This window comes from Rutidosis leptorrhynchoides, chromosome 5, assembly GCF_046630445.1.
Source record: "Rutidosis leptorrhynchoides isolate AG116_Rl617_1_P2 chromosome 5, CSIRO_AGI_Rlap_v1, whole genome shotgun sequence".
NCBI lineage: Eukaryota > Viridiplantae > Streptophyta > Magnoliopsida > Asterales > Asteraceae > Rutidosis > Rutidosis leptorrhynchoides.
The window spans coordinates 19812079-19833919 of record NC_092337.1 but is presented as its reverse complement, the minus strand read 5'-3'; the positions used below and the strand labels follow the sequence as shown (position 1 = coordinate 19833919).

Below are 21841 nucleotides of genomic sequence, written 5' to 3'. Positions count from 1 at the left end.
AACTAAACTATTCATCCTCTTAACCTTCCACATCAGCGCCACATCAACACCAATATCTTATAACTAACTCATAATTAAACACTCCCTATCATGGCTAAAACAATAATCCTCTTAATATACAACGTACAAGCAATAAAGCATCAAGTCCAACAATAAAAAGCACTGGGATCCGCAATTCCTATAACTCTTCCGTTAAATCTATGGTGAAAGCGGTTAACTAACGCGGGTAACTAAGTGGTGCATATGGTTAGTTACGGATAATGAGCAGGTAATGGGCGGGTAACTAACCATAGGGGGTGGTCTAAGCATACCACACAAACCCGGATGTGTTTTAATATATAAGGAAATAAAGTAGTATTTTAGTAAAAAATTACTATTAGAAAAATAATACTCATTATCTAAACAAATGTTTTAGATTTATTAAATTTTCACTTAATAATAGCTTTATAAGTATATAATTTAATTAAAATTATTAATTATAACGTATAAATGAGCCAATAAATAAATAAATAGATAGATTAGTTATTTAAGAATTGATATTTCTTGCCCATTTTATATCATTTAACACTTCTGTTTTTTTAAACACCTTTCACTTCTCTCTTTACAACGACAAACACCCCGCAGTCTTTCTGTCTTTAAAACCATTTTCCGGTCACCGGAAACCACCACGCTATCAATTCCGGCACGGCGGTGATTCATATAAGCTTAATTCGCTATCAGATCCGCGAACAATTCGAGTTTTTCCCAGGTAATTTGTTTCCACTTTAAAATGAATCCGGATCCTTAGGTTTTCGCTGTCTTGTATGTATATATTATCATAATAACAATGTATGTAATATGTATAATCAAATTGAATTAGGGATTTCATTAATCAGTAGTAATGAATCTGGTTTATAGTTGTAGATCATTGAATATATTTGTTAAGAAGCATATTTGTATTTAGTAATCGAGTAACATTCATATATTTATATTTATATTATAATTTGATCTTGAATTTATGTTCTAGCTTTTGTGGATAATTGAAAAAACAGATCAAGCAGCTCAATTTAATAAAGTTCAAAAGATTCAATTTAAATTGCCTTAGATGTATTTTTATTCTTTTTGTTTAAAAATTAAAAGCACATTGTTCTTCATGGATCGAAAAGATTCAGTGTCCATGGTTAATTATTCTTTTTATCTCCTCTGATTTGATTTTTTGTTAAACACCAACAACAACAAAACTCAATACCACATAGATGGTGTATGGGGAGGTGAGATGTAGACAATCCTTCCCCTATCCGAGAATAAAGACAAGTCATTTCTCCACCCAGAGTGGAAACACTCTCAAAAGTAGAGAAAGTCATCCCCTCCCTATTCGACGGATAGAGAGATTGCTTCCGAGTGGACCTCCGGCCAATAAGTAGGAAAAAAAATTTAAAAAATAAATAAAATAGAGACGCCATGAAAAATGGTAAAATCAAATTTTCACGGGTTTTAAATCCTGCCTAAAATTTACTTTAGGCTCTAAGGGTCAGTCAAGTCGTCAATAAATCGACGCTTGTTGTCGACTCAATAACTAGAGCCGTAACTGAACGATAGCAAGTGGTCTAAGTACCATTAATATATCGTTTCAATAATATGTCTTTTTAACAAAAAATCAAATAGGGAGAGGGATGACTTTCTCTACTTTTGAGTCATCCCTTTCACTAAACACTCACTATCATACATTCCATTTAAAACTTAAAAAATAAATATAAATAACAAGTCCACCTCTCAAATATAAATATAAATTCAAAAATTCGATGTGGGGCCCACTTTTTTGTCCGTGAAAGCTGTTGCAGCATTGGCTGGCGGACCCTTTAACATTTTGCTGGTAATGGTTGTGAGAGGTTAACAATGTTAACAAGGGGTGGGCGGCGAGCCATAGCATGTGGCCTTACATGTCAATTGCCATGATAAATGTTCATAGAGACTAGAGCGCATAAATGGTACGTTTTTTATGCGAGTGCAGGTAGTTTAAGGTGGTTTGAATTTCAATTGAAGATATATGGTGTATCCAAATGAGAAGTACTGATGTTATTAGCAGTCGAAGGAGGAAGGTTTTTTTCTTCCTCAGCAACAGGGTATAGTAACGGACTGAACCTACTTCTTTTGGGTCATAAAAAGGAAGAGAAACCCATGAGAGTTACCCCGTGGAATCAGTACCAATTGGTGGACCAAGTACCCGACCCTAATCTTCAACTGGCTGCCAATAATAAGAATCGTTGTGCCTGCGGGTGTCCTTCTTTCACCTGCTTTGGTGGTGCTGCAACTGGACTCGAGAGCCCATCCGTGGGACCCACCCAAAACCAACAGAAGCAAGACGTTAAAACACCGTCTCAGTTAGTAGAAGTTGAAGAAAATTCTCTGGCTTCAGACTTGGTCAACGGTGATAGTAATAATAATAGTAATGGCATAAGCGTAAATGCTCTCAGAAGCAGCTTAAAGAGACGGGCTGCGAATGTTACGGTTTCGGTTGCTGTTAGTAATGGTGATGAGGTTGAGTCGGTATATCAAAGTGCTAGACGGAGCGTAAATTGGACAGATGTTACAGGGGGAGAACTTTGTGAGGTTCGGGAATTTGAGCCCAGGTATGATTCTAGATTGTAAACTTTTTTTTTTTTTTTTTTTTTTTTTTTTTTGGAAAGCTAAGAATTGTATTAATAAGAATTCTAGATTGTAAACTTGAAAATCAAACGTTTGTCTATGCTAAACTAGTGCACCAATGTTGTAGGTTTGGAAGATGCATCAAATGATATTAGTTACTTTATTTACATCAAAGTATCAAACCATATTTATGTCTCCTGCATTTACATAGAATTGATTCTTTCCTTTGTGTGTATTATTGCTTGCAAATATAAGTGCTAAAGTGGGTGTGGCAGGGGCAGTGTGGGTTGGGTAATGGGTTAATACTGACTTTGGATCAGATAGGTAATTATTTTGGTATGGGTTGTGGTGGATTGACCCGAGACTATTTTACTATTATAATGAATGTTCTGTGTTATATACTTATATGATCTGTTCTAGCCTTCTATGATGCTTTCAAGCATATCTGTATATGCATAGTGTAACCCTGGAATATTATAACAACAAAACCTCATTTCATATTTTCCGAGCCTTCCATATGTTTCTGCGTTAAGCTGCTCGCTTTTGCAATGGATTTTTTTAAGTAATAAAAGAGTGCTGCACAATCAATCATGATAGCAAGATATTACTACGATTAGCTAGAAAACATAATTTTTGTAATAGTTTCTGGCATTCTGCTATGGTGTCGTTAGGTACAAGAAATATAAAACTCTTTACAATTTATTAGGATTTTGTGTGTCTACATCGAAATGTTTATTTACTTAACTGATTGATAATGCCATATGTCTCTATATAGACTTGGACTCGCGACCTAAGCGTATGCCATTGCCACACTTAGATTACGTGGAGGTTATCGGAATCTTAAATTATACTCATACACCGTACTCTAGAGTCATTTTCTAACTCACATTTCGACCCTTTATTGCAGCGAACACAGCGATTCAGATGATGAGTTTGAAAATGGTAGCGGGAAGACGTGTTCTTGCAGGATAATGTAGTATTTTGAAGTTGTAGGTTTGCATCGATTGATGGATTGAAAACAGTTTTGGTATCATATCATCGTGTTGACACATTGTACAATCGGTCAGATTTGTTGTACCAAGTCAACGTTATGACATGATACTATTGAGTGAGTTCTATTTTGTTTCATCGCCACTGAATAGTCTGTTCATATTCCAGTTTTGGTCATGTTATTCTTAATTTGTTTTGTCGTAATTAACACTGTTCTATTGTCATTTTATTTAATTTTCTGGTTCTCTTGATTGTAGAATTTGTGTACCTTTTTTTTCTTTCTTTCTTTCATTTTTGATCCAATGACTGGTTTTCAAATTTCATTGCTATTAACAAATTTTGTTTGTTAACAGCATATTTTAGATCAATTTTGGTATGACGACTCTATGACCATATTATGTCGATGTCTACCAAACTCGATATTGGGTATAATATCAAAAACAACTCAATTATCAATGATTTAATTGATTAAAACGACTTTAAGATGTAATAGATCAATAAACGAGAGTGTTGGACTTGGAATCGAAATCGCGACTAGGGATGAGTTTAGGTTCGTAACCCTAGCAATGAACCCAATACCCATTATATAAGGTCTGCATGTGTAACCGTGCGGTTGTAGCATGCAACCATGCGGTTGCACTTGTATCCGTACGGATGCATCATGCATCCGTGCGGTTACACAGACAGTAAGTATTTCAACCATAATTGCATACAATCGATCGTAAATGCAATAATAAACATAAATATACCAAACGACCAATTGTCCATGTACTTACAATGTATGCATAAACACGAACACACGATCATGAACTAGGGACTTACGTTCATGCACTAACATATACTAAATATAGTATTATACAAATGGAAGCATCAACTCCGTTCTTGTGGGCTTTGAGGAGCGAGGAAAATTATTGGAATTCTATGAAAAAGTTTTGAGAGCCGAGGATGCATGATGTTTCATTAAGATATCAATCTCAGATCTTATTTTGTGTTACATACGTCCACCTACTATTTTGCTAGTCAACAATAATGTATGTTTTTTGAACTTGCGGGCATAGCCCAACGGTTCTCCGCATGTACTTTGTGTCATGGGATATGGAGAGGTCATGGGTTCGATCCTTAGGGATGACATGATTTTCTTTAAACCAATTGAACACCAATAATGGTGGTATATATTGACCCTATAGGGAGGTTTTACCGGATTCGTTCACGGACCCCTACCCGGAATCACTGCCCCAATGGATGTGTTCCCGGGTACCGTCGATCGGGTTCGGGTTTCCGCCCGAACGTGTGTGTTACGTGTAAATGATGAGGGTCGTCAGTGGCGGAACTTGAAAACTTTCGTTAGGGGGGCGAAAATCATACGTGTACAAAATACATATACAAAATAACAAAGGCTAAAAAGTTTAGTGAACCGTACAATATACGCATACAAATAACAAAGACTAAAAGCGTCAACTTAAATATGTACAAAGAAAGCTATTTTTAATACTTATACGGAGTATTAGTTTTCGTAGGAAATAAATCTAATAGAATATTATCAAGTATTGCAAAATATGATCAAATTGTATGTTTAAAAAAGAACCTTAAGTAGTTTTTATGGAATAAACTATAGGGTATATAGGTTAGAGTATATTATAATTTTTGTATTACTATTGATTAAAATTGAAATTGAAATTAATATTATAAAATAATAAAAATAACGATCAGTATAGACTCACACATAGTGGGCTTGGGATTTGGGAGATGAATTATATATGAAATTTACTAGAAAAGCTAGCTAGTATCAAGTTTCCAGTAGGGGCGACCACCCCCTTATGTAATAGAGAAATTCCGCCCCCGAGTGTCATTGAAAGAAATTATCTACTGATGCAAAAAAAATTGCCGTTCAAAAAAAATAATGTATGTTTTTTTAAAATATTATGTTAATGTTATATGTTATGGTGTACAGTTAAACTAGAACGGAAATAATATTATTTTGATGTTATTAGTACAGTTAAAGGAAATAATTCTTTTTATTTTTGTTACTATTCTGAAAAAACATTACAAATTTATGGTATTCATCATAACAATATATTAAAAATGTGTCGATCATGTCCATCATGTTTTGCACAAGACTGGCTATGAGTAAAAAACGTGCAAAATTATCAATTTATCTTAACTAAAAACTTTTAATACAAAATTCACAATCTTTAAATTAAAATATCACACAAAGGAATATACACTGTTGACTTGTTAGTTTCACACATGCTATCATTTTCCATTTTTATTTTTATTTTTAGTTACTCTAAAAGAAAGAAAAAAATATATTTCATATTTTTTTCAACAATAAAAAAATTAAAAGTGGCTAAAACTCTATTGATATAGTTCTTCAAGACTTGGCCACCTCTTATCCACACAACAATTCTTCAATCACAAATCAAAAAAATTATCTATACCTATTTTATCCACTTTCATGATGAAACCCCCAAATACAAAAACCTTTTGAAAATTAAAAATGTCAATAGCCACAATTCAATGCATCAGAATCACAAATTCATCATCGAAACCATCTAATTCTTCAATCACTGCATCTCAATTTCGTTTTTCTTCAACCAATCGAAGTCTTATCACCATAAGATGTACTCAATCTGATAATAGCCCTTTGCGAAGACCGTCAATTGCTACCCCACCGGTCAAACCTGCTCCGGCGAGCCCACCGTCATCGCCTGCTTCTCCTCAGCTTCCGGTGACGCCGCCGCCTCCAGCGGCGGCAGGTCAGAATGTAGTGACGTTGGAATTTCAGAGACAAAAAGCCAAGGAAATTCAGCAGTATTTTAAGCAGAAGAAAGTTGAAGAATCAAATCAAGGACCTTTCTTTGGATGGATTGCCAAAAATGAAATCTCTAATGGAAGGTTTATTGCTAATTGTGTTACTTTCTGTAATTTTGACTTTTGTGGTCAAAACTGGTAGTATTGGACCTCTACTGAATAAATTGTTGATCATGACAATAGTTATGCTGTTTAGAATCAAATAAATGTGTTAATTATGGATTTAAATGTGATTACTTTTATTGTTTTTCAGACTTGTACTTCTAAGCTAGTTATTGCCTTGAGAATTAGAATTAGATTGGAATATTAGAATTAGATTAGAATCAGAATTATATGAATACATAATTACGTGATCATAGTTTTATAATTATTAAATCTTATGATATGATTGTTGAACTAAAATGTACCAGTATGTGACTATGTGAGTCTAGTTACAGTTTACTGATTGGTAGTGGTACACTGGTACTCATTAGGTCCATATGATAACGTATTATTTTAGTATCAATTATGGATTGTATGTTTGACATGTGATAAACCGTCGCAATTAATTTCGTCGAACTATCATTGCAGCTATAGTTTGCAAGATTCATCTGATAACAGTCACATTTTTCTTCACAAAAATCATAACATGACCTATGAAGTTGTCTTATAACTTGAGAGGATCCTAATCTGTCACATTAAGTAGATGGGACCCATACTCGGATATAGAATTGATACTAATGTATATGATTGGTGGATTGTGTAGATGGGCGATGTTCGGCTTTGCAGTTGGGATGTTAACTGAGTATGCAACAGGATCAGACTTTGTCGATCAAGTAAAGATTCTCCTCTCCAATTTCGGGATTCTAGATCTGGATTGAACATGTTCTCTACCAAGTGAGGATTGTCGTCGTAAATTGCATTTATTATACATAATATTTTACGCTTGTAACACATGTAGTTATAACGAATATAAACAAGTTTTATCTGTTCTGTAATTCCATTAATCTCCTGCACATCCTCCCTACATCATTTAGCATGATCAAAGTAACTACGTATAAACTATTCAAATTGTTAAGATCTTGATGGTTGACTTTACCTTTTGACCATGGATTTTTTCATTTCCATTTAAAATTAATAAAACACAATTATGATTCTATTAGCTACATAACTTATGTAGTCAAACTCAAAACTGACCTCACCAATTCACCTGTTTGTAGTAATTGTTTGAAGTTCTATAGTAATTTATATTGTATATTTGTATTCTACCAATTTGTCTGTTACCTTTTAGCCCATAGCTATGAAACAAACAACCAAAATCTGGATCTTCAACTTATAAAGCGACCTTATATAAAAATACCTTCTCATCGCGGCACATCGAAAGAAATTGTATATTTTTAAACGTTAAATGTCATGTCAGACTGTTCTTCTTTCGACACGTGGAGTTAAGTAATCTTGAATTGTATTATAAAAATGGTATCTCAAGGCCGGCAACAAGCGGCAAATTTGTCAACTTTGATTTGAACTTGGTTAAAAAAGCCTGCATTTGTTCCATCTCCAAATAATTTGTTTTCTACAAAGAATTTATCTTGTCCATGTCACCTTTAACCCATAATCAAACAGTCTGTCAAACATCAATTACATAGTTTTCTCCTATATGGGTTGTGCACCTACAAAGCCATTGATGGATTTATCCGATCAAGGTCTTCACAAATTAAAAATGCAAAATGCCTATGTTAGAGGGTCAAGAAAGTCAACTTCCGGTGCCCGGAATTTGAGTGGCGGTTCATCCGGTAGTGGAACATTAACCAGCGGTAGTCAGAAGGAGAAGATGATGATGAGTGGTAGCAGCGGTGGTGGTGGTGGTGGTGCTAGTAGTAGTGGCGGTGGTCGTGGTGGCAGTGATGGTGGTGGCGTGATGCGGAGAAGTAGTGGGCCCCCAGTGAAGCCGGATGATCTTGATGAGTTGGTTGATGGATGGCCCAAATGGTTGACTGATAACATTCCGAAAGATGCTTTGGATGGTTTAGTTCCGAAGAGTGCCGACGCTTATGATAAGCTCGATAAGGTCATCATCCACTCGTGTTTTTATTAGAATTGTATGTATCCAAAATGATATAAATAATTTGACCAAAACTAAGAATCGAAGCGTTTTTTGTGTTATAGGTTGGGTCAGGGACATATAGCAATGTGTATAAGGCTCGAGATCGAAAAACCAAGAAAATTGTAGCTCTTAAGAAAGTCCGTTTCGACACATCTGAGCCTGAAAGCATTAAATTTATGGCACGAGAGATCATGATGTTGCGAAAGCTAGATCACCCGAATATCGTGAAGCTTGAAGGTTTAGCAACATCGCGAATGCAATATAGTTTATATCTAGTCTTTGAATATATGCAAACCGATCTATCTAGGATCATTTCTCGACCTGATGAAAGGCTAACCGAGCCCCAGGTTCAATATCTTGATCTCTTCTTTTTCGCAGTAATTTCAACTTTTTTGTAAGTGCTAGACAATGGAACCCTTTAAGAATTATTGTATCATTGACACCATATTTAGAGCGATACAAGTTAACCCTAGAAGACCTAACTGGCCCAAGCCCACATATTGGACTTGGGCCTAACCTATCATCTAACACTCTCCACCGGCCGAATTGGCAAAATCAAGAAAGTTCGAACAGGAAGGAAAAACGTTAACAAGCAAACAAAAGTAACTTGTTTGTTTTTCTTATTTTCAATGTCTAACAGTAACATGCATATTATGTTCAGGTGAAATTTTACATGAAACAATTGCTATTGGGGCTTCAACATTGTCATGAAAGAGGAATTTTGCATCGAGATATCAAGGGATCGAATTTACTGATCGATAGAGATGGGAATCTAAAGATTGCTGATTTGGGGCTTGCAAACTATTACAGTGCTAAAAAACCACTTCCGCTTACAAACCGTGTTGTAACGCTCTGGTATCGATCCCCTGAGCTGCTGCTCGGGGCAACGATGTACGGCCCAAGTATCGATCTTTGGAGTGCGGGCTGCCTTTTGGCTGAAATGTTTGCAGGAAGGCCGATTATGTCCGGAAGGACCGAGGTAAACTTTACAACTATGACACATCATCTTTTTTTTTTTGGAATTATTTTTAACGGCAAACACACACCCATTTTGTCCACGACGTGACTCAAACTCATAATCTCGAGGTTAATAAGACTTCTTGATACCGCTGGGCCAGAAACCCTTTGGTTCTTTTTCTAGATTTACCTAAGTTTCCGACTCGCTTTGCAAGTCGACTGATCTCAGGGCGACTGCTCGCTTTGCGAGCAACTCAGAGTCATCGCTAGTGAACATTTGTGGTCACGAGGAGAACTACGACACATCTTTGTTTCTTCCATAAAAAGTTTTTTAGAAGTAGAATCGTATCGATATAACTAACTTGAATAATGAGTTTGGATCATGATTTGGATTTAGGTTGAGCAGCTTCACAAGATTTTTAAGCTATGTGGGTCCCCACCGGATGATTATTGGAAGAAACTAAAGTTGTCGACAACGTTTAGACCGCCACATGCATACAAACCTAATCTTTTCGAATCTTTTAGAGAGTATCCCAGATCAGCATTAGGACTTTTAATGGTTCTTCTTAATCTAGATCCTTCTCATCGTGGTTCAGCTAGTACAGCGCTGCAACACGAGGTATGGATCATGAGCTATCTCAGTCGCTAAAACACTTTAATCTAATTAACAAACTTTTGTAGTGAATTTATAAACACATATATTTGTTTGATGATTGTAGTTCTTTCATACAAGCCCGTGGGCATGTGATATAAGTGGGTTACCCGTTATTCAAGTAGATGATGATGATGATTTGGCTCAAACAAACGAGACAAGGAAGTAAGTAATCGTATTTGGACATGTTTGGATCAATAACGCAATTTTTACTTATATTTTTTCGTTTTTGTTGTAGATATAGAAAATCGAGGGCGAGACAAAAGTCTAGAACACTAAAAGAGCAGCGTAGAAAAGACCAAGCAACTCATAATCCAAACATAGAATCTGCTTCTGTGAATGAGGTACGTTTTTGTTAGAATTGGTTAAAATGGACATGTTGGCGAAATAGTTAAAATGGGCGGGTTGTAACTAGTAATTCCTTAGTTGGGGTCGGGCTGACAATAGTTACAAACAATTATTGGTCAGTAATCCGTACCCATTAAGTTTCATCCATATACCATCAAAACTGATTTAAAGGGTTGTACATCACAACAATATAATGCATGTTTGATGGTGTATGGATAATTAAGTCTCATTGATACACCATCAAAACTGCTTTACGCAATATATTTGAAAACTTAAAACAATAATGGACTCGAATTTGGGAACTTGTGACTCGTTAGATCAGCTGACCCATTTGACATGTTCCCATTACGGCCCATTCGAGGTCAATCACAACCCAATTAGACCCATTTAAAAAGTAAACTGGTCGAAAATGCCACCTTAGGTTTTTGTGTCTCTTTCCACGTCAACCCCTGAGGCTACAAACGTTAATAATAATGCTTACATGGGTTTTCGTGCTTACAGGATATAGATAAGAAACCGGAAGCTAATAGGAAAAACGACGAGCTCGTGATGATCAAAACAAGCCCTTCTTCTAGTGTAGGGCCAAGCCCGACTCAGGAAATTTTAGCTCCGTTACCGTCACCCGTGAATATATACCAACGGTACCAAAGACAAATGAGCGAATCACATCCAAACGCAAAAATGAACATCAAGAACCGACCTCCATTACCCGGTTCAAAAAGAATATCGACCAAGTATGATGATCAGCATCCAACCCATGTCTCCAGATCATCATCGACAAGGGAGTATCGAAAAATGGATCAGAGAAAACTCGACTTACTTGACGATTAGATTGAAGTGTAATACCAACATAAACTGTATTTCTCTTTTCTTTCATTATTTATTTGTGATTTTAATTCGTTATTTTAATCTTCATACTACATTATACATTTGCTTTCATATATATATATATATATATATATATATATATATATATATATATATATATATATATATATATATATATATATATATATACACACTCCATTAAGTTCTAATTAATATGTTAATGCGAGTTTTATCGTTAATACATCACGCAAAACATGTTATTCGTCACGTACTCATTTGTAAAGTAATCATCTCACTTACTTCGATAAGTACACCGAGTCGAACAGATAGATTGATCAAAAATTTGAATCTCTTAGTACAAAACCAAACCAATTTCGGTTATATAAAAACAAAGAAAAATACAGTACAATTAAACATACTTGAGTTCACAAGTCTTCAATAGTTGATTTACACAAAGAATGAAGCAAGCAGTACCAGAATATCAATCTCAGAAAACACACCATTACACAAATGCATTAATCAACCGAAACCAAACCCTACCCGTAGTCATCGATGACTAAAATGACAGTTTTGCCCTCTCGAACATTTACATCACCCTCGTGAATTCAACTAACTAAAAGGCCCATTACCAAAAAACCAACATAAGGTTAACCTTCATCATTACCTCTGCTACGTATATCTGATTCAATATCGTCAATGTTGTGACGTTGAGATATCTTTAACAGATCTCCTCCAAAATCCATATCATCTTCTACCTTCGCACGTCGGTCCTCCGGGCCTGCATCAATCGTCGCAGATTCTCGAGCAGTCATTGGAGGTGGCCGTTGCACTTCTTGAACAGGATCGCGAAACTTATTTCTTGATGGCTTTATTGCTGTGCAGAAAACTTCAAAAAAGTTGTTTGTACAACCCCGATTATAAACGTTGTATCTGTTATCTGATCTGTAACGGAAGTTTTCATAGGTCGTCTGGAAAAAAAAGATGATCGTATCACTACTAACTAAGAGGCACAACATCTAAATTCTTCCAAACACACACACACACACACACACACACACACACACATATACTCAGAATTTCAAACTAGAACCAAAAAAAGTACATGAACTTTTGTGCGTGCGCGTGCGCATGCGAGAGTGTGTGTGTGCGCGCGCGTGTCGGTGAACGTTCTCGCAGGAGTGCTACCTTATATATAAATGTATTCAGATGAGAACGCTCTCATATTTAAAATTTGGTGAGAACACTTCTGTAACAATCATTTTTTAAAAATTCAAAAATTTTAACAAATGATGATAGTATCACTACTAATTAAGAGACACCACATAAATTCTTGAGAAAAAAAAATCTGGAAGTTTTACTAACCTGGTTTGAACCGATAAGATAAAGATGAAACCCGGTGAGACCACCAACGAACCAAAGTGAAATGAAACAATAAGCCATTAAAACAACTGCTGCAGGGGATTCTTTCATTGCCTTCCAAACCGTGTCCTCGTTATCTCTCATTAAAATCTTGATGTATAAAGCTGACATCGAAAACACGTAGATGCAAAGAAGTGTCGATGAAGATACAAACAGAAAAAAGAACCGATAATTCCGCTGCATCACAAAAATAGTTACAGTTAGATAACAAAAAAAAAAATAAAAAATAAAAAAAAAATTAAATAAAAAAAAAATAAAAATAAAAAAAATAATAAAAAAAAAACAAAATGTTACCAGTCCAATGCATTGTCCGACCCAGGGGCAGTGGTGATCGAAGCGCTCGACACAATTGTTACAAATGGAACAATGTGAACAACGAGGAGGACGATAAAGCATGCACGTGTCACAATATTTGACTCTAACTGAAATCCCGTTGACCATAACTTCTTTGGTTCGTGGAAATTGTAAAGACGGTGTTTGTCTTCCTCCGGATTCGTGTGTTGCTGACGTAAATTCTTCTTCGGGTGGATGTAAGTTACGGGGAACGATCCCGGGATCACGGGATGAAGTAAGTAAAAGCAGCACCATTACCTATCAAAATCAGCCAAATATCATCAAACAAAAATATTAAAGTTCATTTGAGTTGAAAAAAGGTTTAATTTTTTTCAAACTTAAGAGGACTAACGTAGATTGTGAAGATGATTGCTGCTACAGGAATGGCGTATCCTGCATTATATGACGGGAATTCGTGACGAAGATGTCGTCCGACAAATATACAGAAAACGATAACTGGAATAACGATCAAAGAAAAAGTGGCGAGTAGTGACTTGGCATCGGGACCAAATATTAATCTTCCTCCGAGAAAAAATTTCTGAAAAACAAAGTGACGATCGATTAGATAAATGCAAAAGGCTAAAAGGATAACTTAAGGGGTCGTGATAGTAGTCAATAACTAATGATAATTCACATATGTTGTAAAAATAATAATGAAATGGGTCGAAATTGCCACCTACGGTACAGATGTTGGGCAAAATAGAAGAATAGTTTACTTAAATTGTGAGTCGAGTCAGATGCTACAAGTACATGACTTCATAAGATAGAGGAAGTATTACTAATCAAGTACAGTATATATCTTGCTCATAAACATCTAACATGAATTTTATGAGATCTTCATACAACTAAACTTCCTTTTGGGATACAAAAAAATTCAAGTTTCAAACAACATTTTGATACAAACCAAATGCCCTTAGGTCCTACTTCTGACCTAAGCAAAAACAGAAAACGTCAACGAAGCATATTTTATTACTATGAAGATACTGTATTATATACTCATTTTCTTACTAACAAAAGAAATGATGATCATAACCAGGTTCTTTTTTAAGGTTACTCTATAGATAGAGATCTTGTACCCACCAAGTTAACTTGTCAATAAGTCATACAAAGTGTATTCAAATGCATAAAACCCTTCAAATTTTATGCAATAGTTGAGCTTCTAAACATCTAAAAACAGGTCACCCCAAGATGGATAAATGTTTATGACTTAGAGGTGAGCACAGCCTAACAGAGGCCCTTTCGACTCACACTCCAAAATTTACACATTTTGATCTGTCACGGGCCACGCAACCATTGTGACCTGACACTTTTGCTACCTTCAGGAGCCTAACATCTATCAAATAAGTATATGATAAAAGCAAATGATTATCACTATATCCAAAAAGCCAGGAAGAAGGGTTTACTCTCATTGCACTCAACGTACCATATAACATCTCATATCGAAAAGCCATGAACACAAAAGCGTACGCAATATGCAAGGGTTCAATCAGAAAACATGACCCAAATTTTATTACCAACAATTGCAATCACCAAATCTAGGCTTATCGACTACAATAATTTTTTTATATATTTTTTATACTATTCTATAGTAAGACCATTTACGTGCAAACTACGACTTCCACATACATCCACTCATTAGTGCAATAGCATAAGTCAGACTGGAATATGGAACCTTGATATACTTCAATTCTTAAAATTCTTGTTGCATCTCCATTAAGCTTTTCAAAACCCTAAATTCTCTTATTCTACATTCTGTATGTACTCGTATCTTTGTTCTGTATGTCTACTATGTGTGTATAACACAAACCCTAAATTGCAGAAAAATTTATTATAAATTTTACTGAAAGTTCACATTAAATAAGGGTTTCCTTATAACCCCATTCCAAAGAAGCATTATCACTAAACCTAAAACCAAATCATAGATACACAAAAAGAATCACATTCAAAGTGCATATAATTACATACAAATCCAACCCCACTAAAATCCAAAGCTGACCCAAATAATATAAAAAACAAAAACGAAGAAAAGTCAAAATTAAAGATTTAAAATCTTACATTTCTTCCTTTCCAAGCTTCATAAACCCTTTTCGCCATGTGAAATCAAAAACCCAACTAGGAAACACAATTTTGAAGGTAAAGATTCAAGCTTTTTGAACTTATAATACAGCTCATGATTTTTAAATCAAGACCCACAAATGAAATACTGTTAGGTTTAAACACTAGAAGGTTGTAAATTAGGGCTTTTTTTAGTGGTTTAGGATCTGAAAGATGGTAGTCTCTGTCGTGGAGGTGGTGATGGGTTTGAGTAGTGAAAAGATGAAGAAGAAGAAAAGGGCATGTTTTATGTTTTAAATTGAATGAAATGAAATGAAAGAATGTATTGGTAAATCAATCAATTTCAATGTTATTTTAGATACAAAATCCCTAACTCAATGATCCCATTATTTTAATACCATCATGTTTATGTTATTTATTTTATTGCTGTATTATAGTATTACTTTAGTATTGTATTTTGGAAATATTCGGAAATAATAATTTTTTAATGATTAATTAATAAAAAATAAATACTTTAATCAGATATATTTCTCTGTCTTTTGGAAGTTTTCATATATATAACTACTTTTCAATTAATAATTGATTAATAGAACTTAATAATTAATAATTAGGTGCATTTTAGACTATATTATAAATATAAATATAAATATAAATATAAATATAAATATAAATATAAATATAAATATAAATATAAATATAAATATAAATATAATATAATATGAATTTTCTATTAACTGAAACTTAGGACAGTCATTAAGATATATATAAATATTCAAATATGCATAAAGTAGCAGTAAATTGAGTTAGTGAGTGGTAGTTTATTTTCAGAGAAAATCGATAGATTTTTTAATGCAATAATAAATAATGCATGTTCTGTTATTTTATGACATCCTAAGTTGTAAATAAAAAAAATCCTAAATAGAGTATGATAAACATAAAAGAGAGTGTTATAATAATAATAATAATATAGATATGGATAGTCAATTTTGGTGTATACATATAGTCAATTTTAGTACACAAAGTATGTATTTTTATATTGAGATTTTAGGCTATAAATACTCATGAATGCAAGCATTAAATTTGCACCATTTCACACACTTACAAAGTGTTTCTTTCTTTCTCCATTATCATCTTTGTTCTTACACTTCATTATTAGTATTCTTAATCAAGAATCAAATCACTAAAGGTAGTTATAAGCCTACTGAATTATAACATCAAGAATCAAACCACTAAAGGTAGTTATAAGCCTACTGAATTATAACACGTTATCAGCACGATAATCTTAATACTAAATATGGTTGGCTCTGCCACCAAAATGATATATGGTCGATTATACCACCAGAATGATATAGGTCGGTTATACCACCTAAAAAAATATATGGTCGACACTGTCGCCAAATTTTCATTTATGTTTACTAATATTTATATTTTTGTTATATAACATTTATTTATGATTGCTTACACATGGTCGACACTGTCACCTACTTATCATTTATGTTATATTAAATTTATGTTTAATGTTTATATACTTATGAATATAAATTGACTCTAATTTATCATGATGTTTGTTTTAATTTTTGATAATAGAAAATGTCGAATCTGGAAAAGCTTAAATTTACTCCTTTAGAATCAACTGGAAACAACTACATGCCATGGGTTATAAAAGTAAAAATGCATCTTAAATCAATGGGCATTCTTGAAACCATAAATGAAAACAACACTTGTTCTGAAAAAGAACAAGCTACGGCATGTTGCTTTATTCATCAACATATTGATGAATGCTTACAAAATAATTATGTGACTGTAGAAGATCCCCATGTTTTATGGGAAGGTCTCAAAAGCAGATTCAATAATCAAAGAGAAATTTTACTTCCAGCTGCAATGGAACAATGGAGAACATTAAGGTTCCAAGACTTTAAGAAAGTAAATGAATACAGCTCAGCTCTGTATAATACATGTTCACAACTTAAATTCTGTGGACATGAAATTAGTGATGCAGACATGATGGAGAAAACTTTCTCCACAATGAATGCTGCAAACATCACAGTGCAAAGAAATTTGAGAATGCTAAAGTTCAAAACATATCCTGAACTTAATTCATATCTCTTAGTTGCAGAGCAAAATGATGAGCTATTAATGAAAAATCAGCAATCCCGTCCTACTGGTACACTTGCAATCCCTGAAGCAAATACTGCAAATAATTATAAACAGGGACAAGGACGCGGGCAAGGTCGTGGTTATAATAACCATCACCATCATCATGCCAAAAGCCATAACTATGGTAGAAACCATCCTTATGGTAATGGTAATGGGCGTGGACGTGGTCGTGGTCGTGGCCGTGGTGGTCAAAGAAATAGTAATCCACGAAAATATAAATATCAACCACAAAACAAGCCCATTAAACAAGATGTTGAAGAAAATTCTTCTAAAAATTCTGAAGAATCTTGCTACAGATGTGGTAGAATGGGCCACTGGGCTAATACTTGCCGAACATCTAAACATCTTGTTAAGATGTATCAGGATTCGCTGAAAGATAAAGAAAAGGAAGTAAACTTTGTGGATAACGTCGATCCAACAGTCACTGAGAAACCATCTGATTTATATGAAGATTTCTTGAATGTTTAAGTTGTGTGTCTTTCGAAAAATAAACGATTTAATATCGTCTGTCTTTGTCATTATGTTTGCTAAATGTTTCAGTACTATCTATTTGCGTTTAAAATATTGTGTAATATTAATGTACTCACTATTTATTTCTTATATATGAAGTTCAATATGAATTTTGCTGGAATACAACATCAATCAAGTGGTGGAGATCTCTGTATAGCAGACAGTGGAACTACACACACTATACTTAAATCCGAGAAATATTTTATTGATCTAAAACCAACGGAAGGAACTATACATACAATATCAGGACCTACTAACTTGATAAAAGGGATAGGAAAGGCAAATTTCATACTACCAAATGGTACAAAATTTTTAATAAATGATGCCTTATTTTCTCCCAAGTCAAGCGGAAATTTATTGAGTTTCTCCGACATATACCTTAACGGGTATGATTATCAGTCAGTGACAACAGAAAATGAGAAATATTTAAGTATCACTGACAAGAATCATGTGGTTGAAAAACTGCCAAGACTTAGTTCTGGATTACATTATACACATATAAATGTACCAGAAATACATATGGTAGTTAACGAAAAATATATTGATCCTGGTGTATTCAGTTTATGGCATAACAGATTAGGCCATCCAGGATCAACAATGATGAAAAGGATTATTGAATGTACTCATGGACATCCACTAAAGGATAGAAAAATCCATCATGATACAATGGTTCCATGTACATCTTGCTCTCTTGGAAAATTGATAACTAGACCCTCACCACTTAAGGTTGAGAAAGAATCACCAATGTTTCTTGAAAGAATTCAAGGTGATATATGTGGACCAATTCATCCACCATGTGGACCATTTAGATATTTCATGGTTCTAATAGACGCATCTAGCAGATGGTCTCATGTTTGTCTGTTATCAAGCCGTAATGTGGCATTTGCAAAATTTCTTGCCCAAATTATTAAATTGAGAGCTCATTTTCCTGATTACACCATTAAAAGGGTGAGACTTGATAATGCTGGTGAATTTACATCTCAAGCATTTAATGACTATTGCATGTCTATAGGAATTGTTGTTGAACATTCTGTTGCTCATGTGCATACACAAAATGGTTTAGCCGAGTCATTGATTAAACGTTTACAGTTAATCGCTAGACCATTGATAATGAGAACAAAACTCCCTGTATCTATATGGGGTCATGCAATTTTACATGCTGCTGCATTGATTCGCATCAGACCAAGTGCAAGTCATAAATATTCCCCCCTACAACTTGCTTTTGGTCAAGAGCCAAATATTTCCCATCTTAGAACATTTGGTTGTGCAGTGTATGTTCCAATTGCGACACCACAACGTACAAAAATGGGTCCTCAAAGGAGGTTGGGAATATATGTTGGATATGAAACATCTTCAATATTAAGGTATATTGAACCTATGACAGGTGACGTTTTTACAGCACGTTTTGCTGATTGTCATTTTAATGAAACATTGTTCCCTAGATTAGGGGGAGAAATGAAAAATAAAGAAAATGATGTTTCATGGTGTGAACCTCAATTAAAGTATCTTGATCCTCGCACAAAAGAATGCGAGACAGAAGTTCAAAAGATAATGCATATACAAGAACTTGCAAATCAATTGCCTGATGCATTTACAGATACAAAAACGGTGACAAAATCATATATACCAGCAGTAAATACTCCAGCTCGAATTGAAATTCCAAAAGCTGGCAATAACGTCACTCATGAATCTTTGCCACGTCAGAAACGTGGAAGACCAATTGGTTCAAAGGATAAAAATCCTCGAAAAAGAAAATCAGCTGATAATGAAGTAAAAGAAAGTGTTCAAGAAGAACCACAAATCAGTACTCCTACTGCAGAGGAGATTGATGATGTCAATACAGAAATTGCAATCAATTATGCATATTCAAAAATATTATGGAACCGAAATGAAATGAAAAATCTTGATGAGAAATTTTCATTTAATGTTGCGTATGACATCATGAATAATGATGATGATCCAGAACCAACATCTATGGTTGAATGTCAAAATAGACATGATTGGGCTCAATGGAAAGAAGCAATACGAGCTGAATTAGAATCACTCAATAAAAGAAAGGTTTTCGGATCCATCATTCTCACTCCTAAAGATGTGAAACCTGTAGGATACAGATGGATTTTTGTCCGAAAAAGAAATGAGAAAAATGAAGTTACAAGGTATAAAGCTAGACTTGTAGCTCAAGGTTTTTCTCAAAGACCAGGAATTGATTATGAAGAAACTTATTCCCCTGTTATGGATGCAATTACTTTTAGATACTTAATCAGCCTGGCAGTTTCTAAAAATTTAGAAATGCATCTCATGGATGTTGTGACTGCTTATCTATATGGATCACTTGATAGTGATATATATATGAAGATACCTGAAGGATTTAAGGTACCAGAAGCATCAAATGCAAAACCCAAAGAAATGTATTCGATTAAATTACAAAGATCTTTATATGGGTTAAAACAATCGGGACGTATGTGGTATAACCGATTAAGTGATTACTTGATAAGCAAAGGGTATACAAATAATCTTACTTGCCCTTGTGTTTTCATTAAGAAAACAACATCCGGATATGTGATCATAGCTGTTTATGTTGATGATCTTAACATCATAGGTACAAATAAAGAGATCCATGAAGCCATTCAACTTCTAAAGAAAGAATTTGAAATGAAAGATCTCGGAAAAACCAAGTATTGCCTTGGTTTACAAATTGAGCATATGCCTAATGGTTTACTTGTACATCAAACAACATATACTGAAAAGATTTGAAACGTTTCAATATGGACAAGGCAAAACCATTAAGTACTCCTATGGTTGTTAGATCACTCAATGTTGAAGCTGATCCATTTCGTCCATGTGAAGATCAAGAAGACATTCTTGGACCAGAAGTACCATATCTTAGTGCAATTGGAGCTCTTATGTATCTTACAAATTGTACAAGACCTGACATTTCTTTTGCAGTTAATTTGTTGGCAAGGTTCAGCTCTGCTCCTACCAAAAGACACTGGAATGGGATCAAACACATATTTCGATACCTTCGAGGAACTACTGATTTAGGATTATTTTATTCTAACGAATCAAAACAAGATTTGGTTGGTTATGCAGATGCAGGTTATTTATCTGATCCACATAAAGCTAAATCTCAAACTGGATATGTATTCCTAAATGGAGGTACTGCAATATCATGGCGTTCTCAAAAACAAACACTTGTTGCTACATCGTCAAATCATGCCGAAGTGATTGCATTACATGAAGCTACTCGGGAATGTTTTTGGTTGAGATCAATGACACAAATCATTACTGATTCTTGTGGACTAGAACGCGATAAAAGTCCAACAATTCTCTATGAAGATAATGCAGCTTGCATAGCACAGATGAAAGAAGGGTATATCAAAAGTGACCGAACCAAACACATACCTCCTAGATTCTTCTCATACACTCAAAATCTCATTAAGGACAACGAGATTGAAATGAGATATGTTCAATCCAGCAAAAACTCTGCTGATCTTTTCACGAAAGCACTTCCAACTGCTATTTTCAGAACACACGTTCATAACATTGGCATGAGACATGTTCAAAAGATGTAACAGCTGAAGCGATGTCTACTTGAGGGGGAGTCAACTCCATGCTGCACTCTTTTTCCCTTAGCTAAAGTTTTTTCCCACTGGGTTTTCTTTAGCAAGGTTTTTAACGAGGCAGTAATTTATAGTTGATCTTCAACAAAATAAAATTGCTATCCAAGGGGGAGTGTTATAATAATAATAATAATATAGATATGGATAGTCAATTTTGGTGTATACATATAGTCAATTTTAGTACACAAAGTATGTATTTTTATATTGAGATTTTAGGCTATAAATACTCATGAATGCAAGCATTAAATTTGCACCATTTCACACACTTACAAAGTGTTTCTTTCTTTCTTCATTATCATCTTTGTTCTTACACTTCATTATTAGTATTCTTAATCAAGAATCAAATCACTAAAGGTAGTTATAAGCCTACTGAATTATAACATCAAGAATCAAACCACTAAAGGTAGTTATAAGCCTACTGAATTATAACAGAGAGAACACATATTTGCAACT

The 21841-nt window shown here is 34.4% G+C and overlaps 4 protein-coding genes across 4 annotated transcripts; 3 read left to right on the top strand and 1 right to left on the bottom strand.

Annotated features, from left to right (window-relative positions):
* Window positions 1-587: 587 nt before the first annotated feature.
* Window positions 588-3851, top strand: LOC139850382 (uncharacterized). The gene is made up of 3 exons (XM_071839962.1): window positions 588-748; window positions 1991-2609; window positions 3533-3851. The coding sequence occupies exons 2-3, from the start codon at window positions 2053-2055 to the stop codon at window positions 3600-3602; spliced, it is 627 nt and encodes a 208-aa protein (XP_071696063.1). The 5' UTR covers window positions 588-748; window positions 1991-2052; the 3' UTR covers window positions 3603-3851.
* Window positions 3852-6006: 2155 nt separating this feature from the next.
* Window positions 6007-7403, top strand: LOC139848116 (light-harvesting complex-like protein OHP2, chloroplastic). The gene is made up of 2 exons (XM_071837848.1): window positions 6007-6510; window positions 7172-7403. Exons 1-2 carry the CDS (start codon window positions 6113-6115, stop codon window positions 7284-7286), a joined length of 513 nt encoding a protein of 170 aa, XP_071693949.1. The 5' UTR covers window positions 6007-6112; the 3' UTR covers window positions 7287-7403.
* A 153-nt stretch (window positions 7404-7556) lies between these two features.
* Window positions 7557-11349, top strand: LOC139848115 (probable serine/threonine-protein kinase At1g54610). Its single transcript, XM_071837847.1, has 7 exons — window positions 7557-8473; window positions 8572-8856; window positions 9171-9488; window positions 9864-10085; window positions 10186-10283; window positions 10357-10462; window positions 10968-11349. The coding sequence occupies exons 1-7, from the start codon at window positions 8063-8065 to the stop codon at window positions 11295-11297; spliced, it is 1770 nt and encodes a 589-aa protein (XP_071693948.1). The 5' UTR covers window positions 7557-8062; the 3' UTR covers window positions 11298-11349.
* A 351-nt stretch (window positions 11350-11700) lies between these two features.
* LOC139846691 (protein S-acyltransferase 8-like) lies at window positions 11701-15463 on the bottom strand. The gene is made up of 5 exons (XM_071836174.1): window positions 15102-15463; window positions 13399-13584; window positions 13008-13304; window positions 12657-12890; window positions 11701-12262 (listed from the first exon to the last, which is right to left on the bottom strand). The coding sequence occupies exons 1-5, from the start codon at window positions 15138-15140 to the stop codon at window positions 11942-11944; spliced, it is 1077 nt and encodes a 358-aa protein (XP_071692275.1). The 5' UTR covers window positions 15141-15463; the 3' UTR covers window positions 11701-11941.
* Window positions 15464-21841: the final 6378 nt, after the last annotated feature.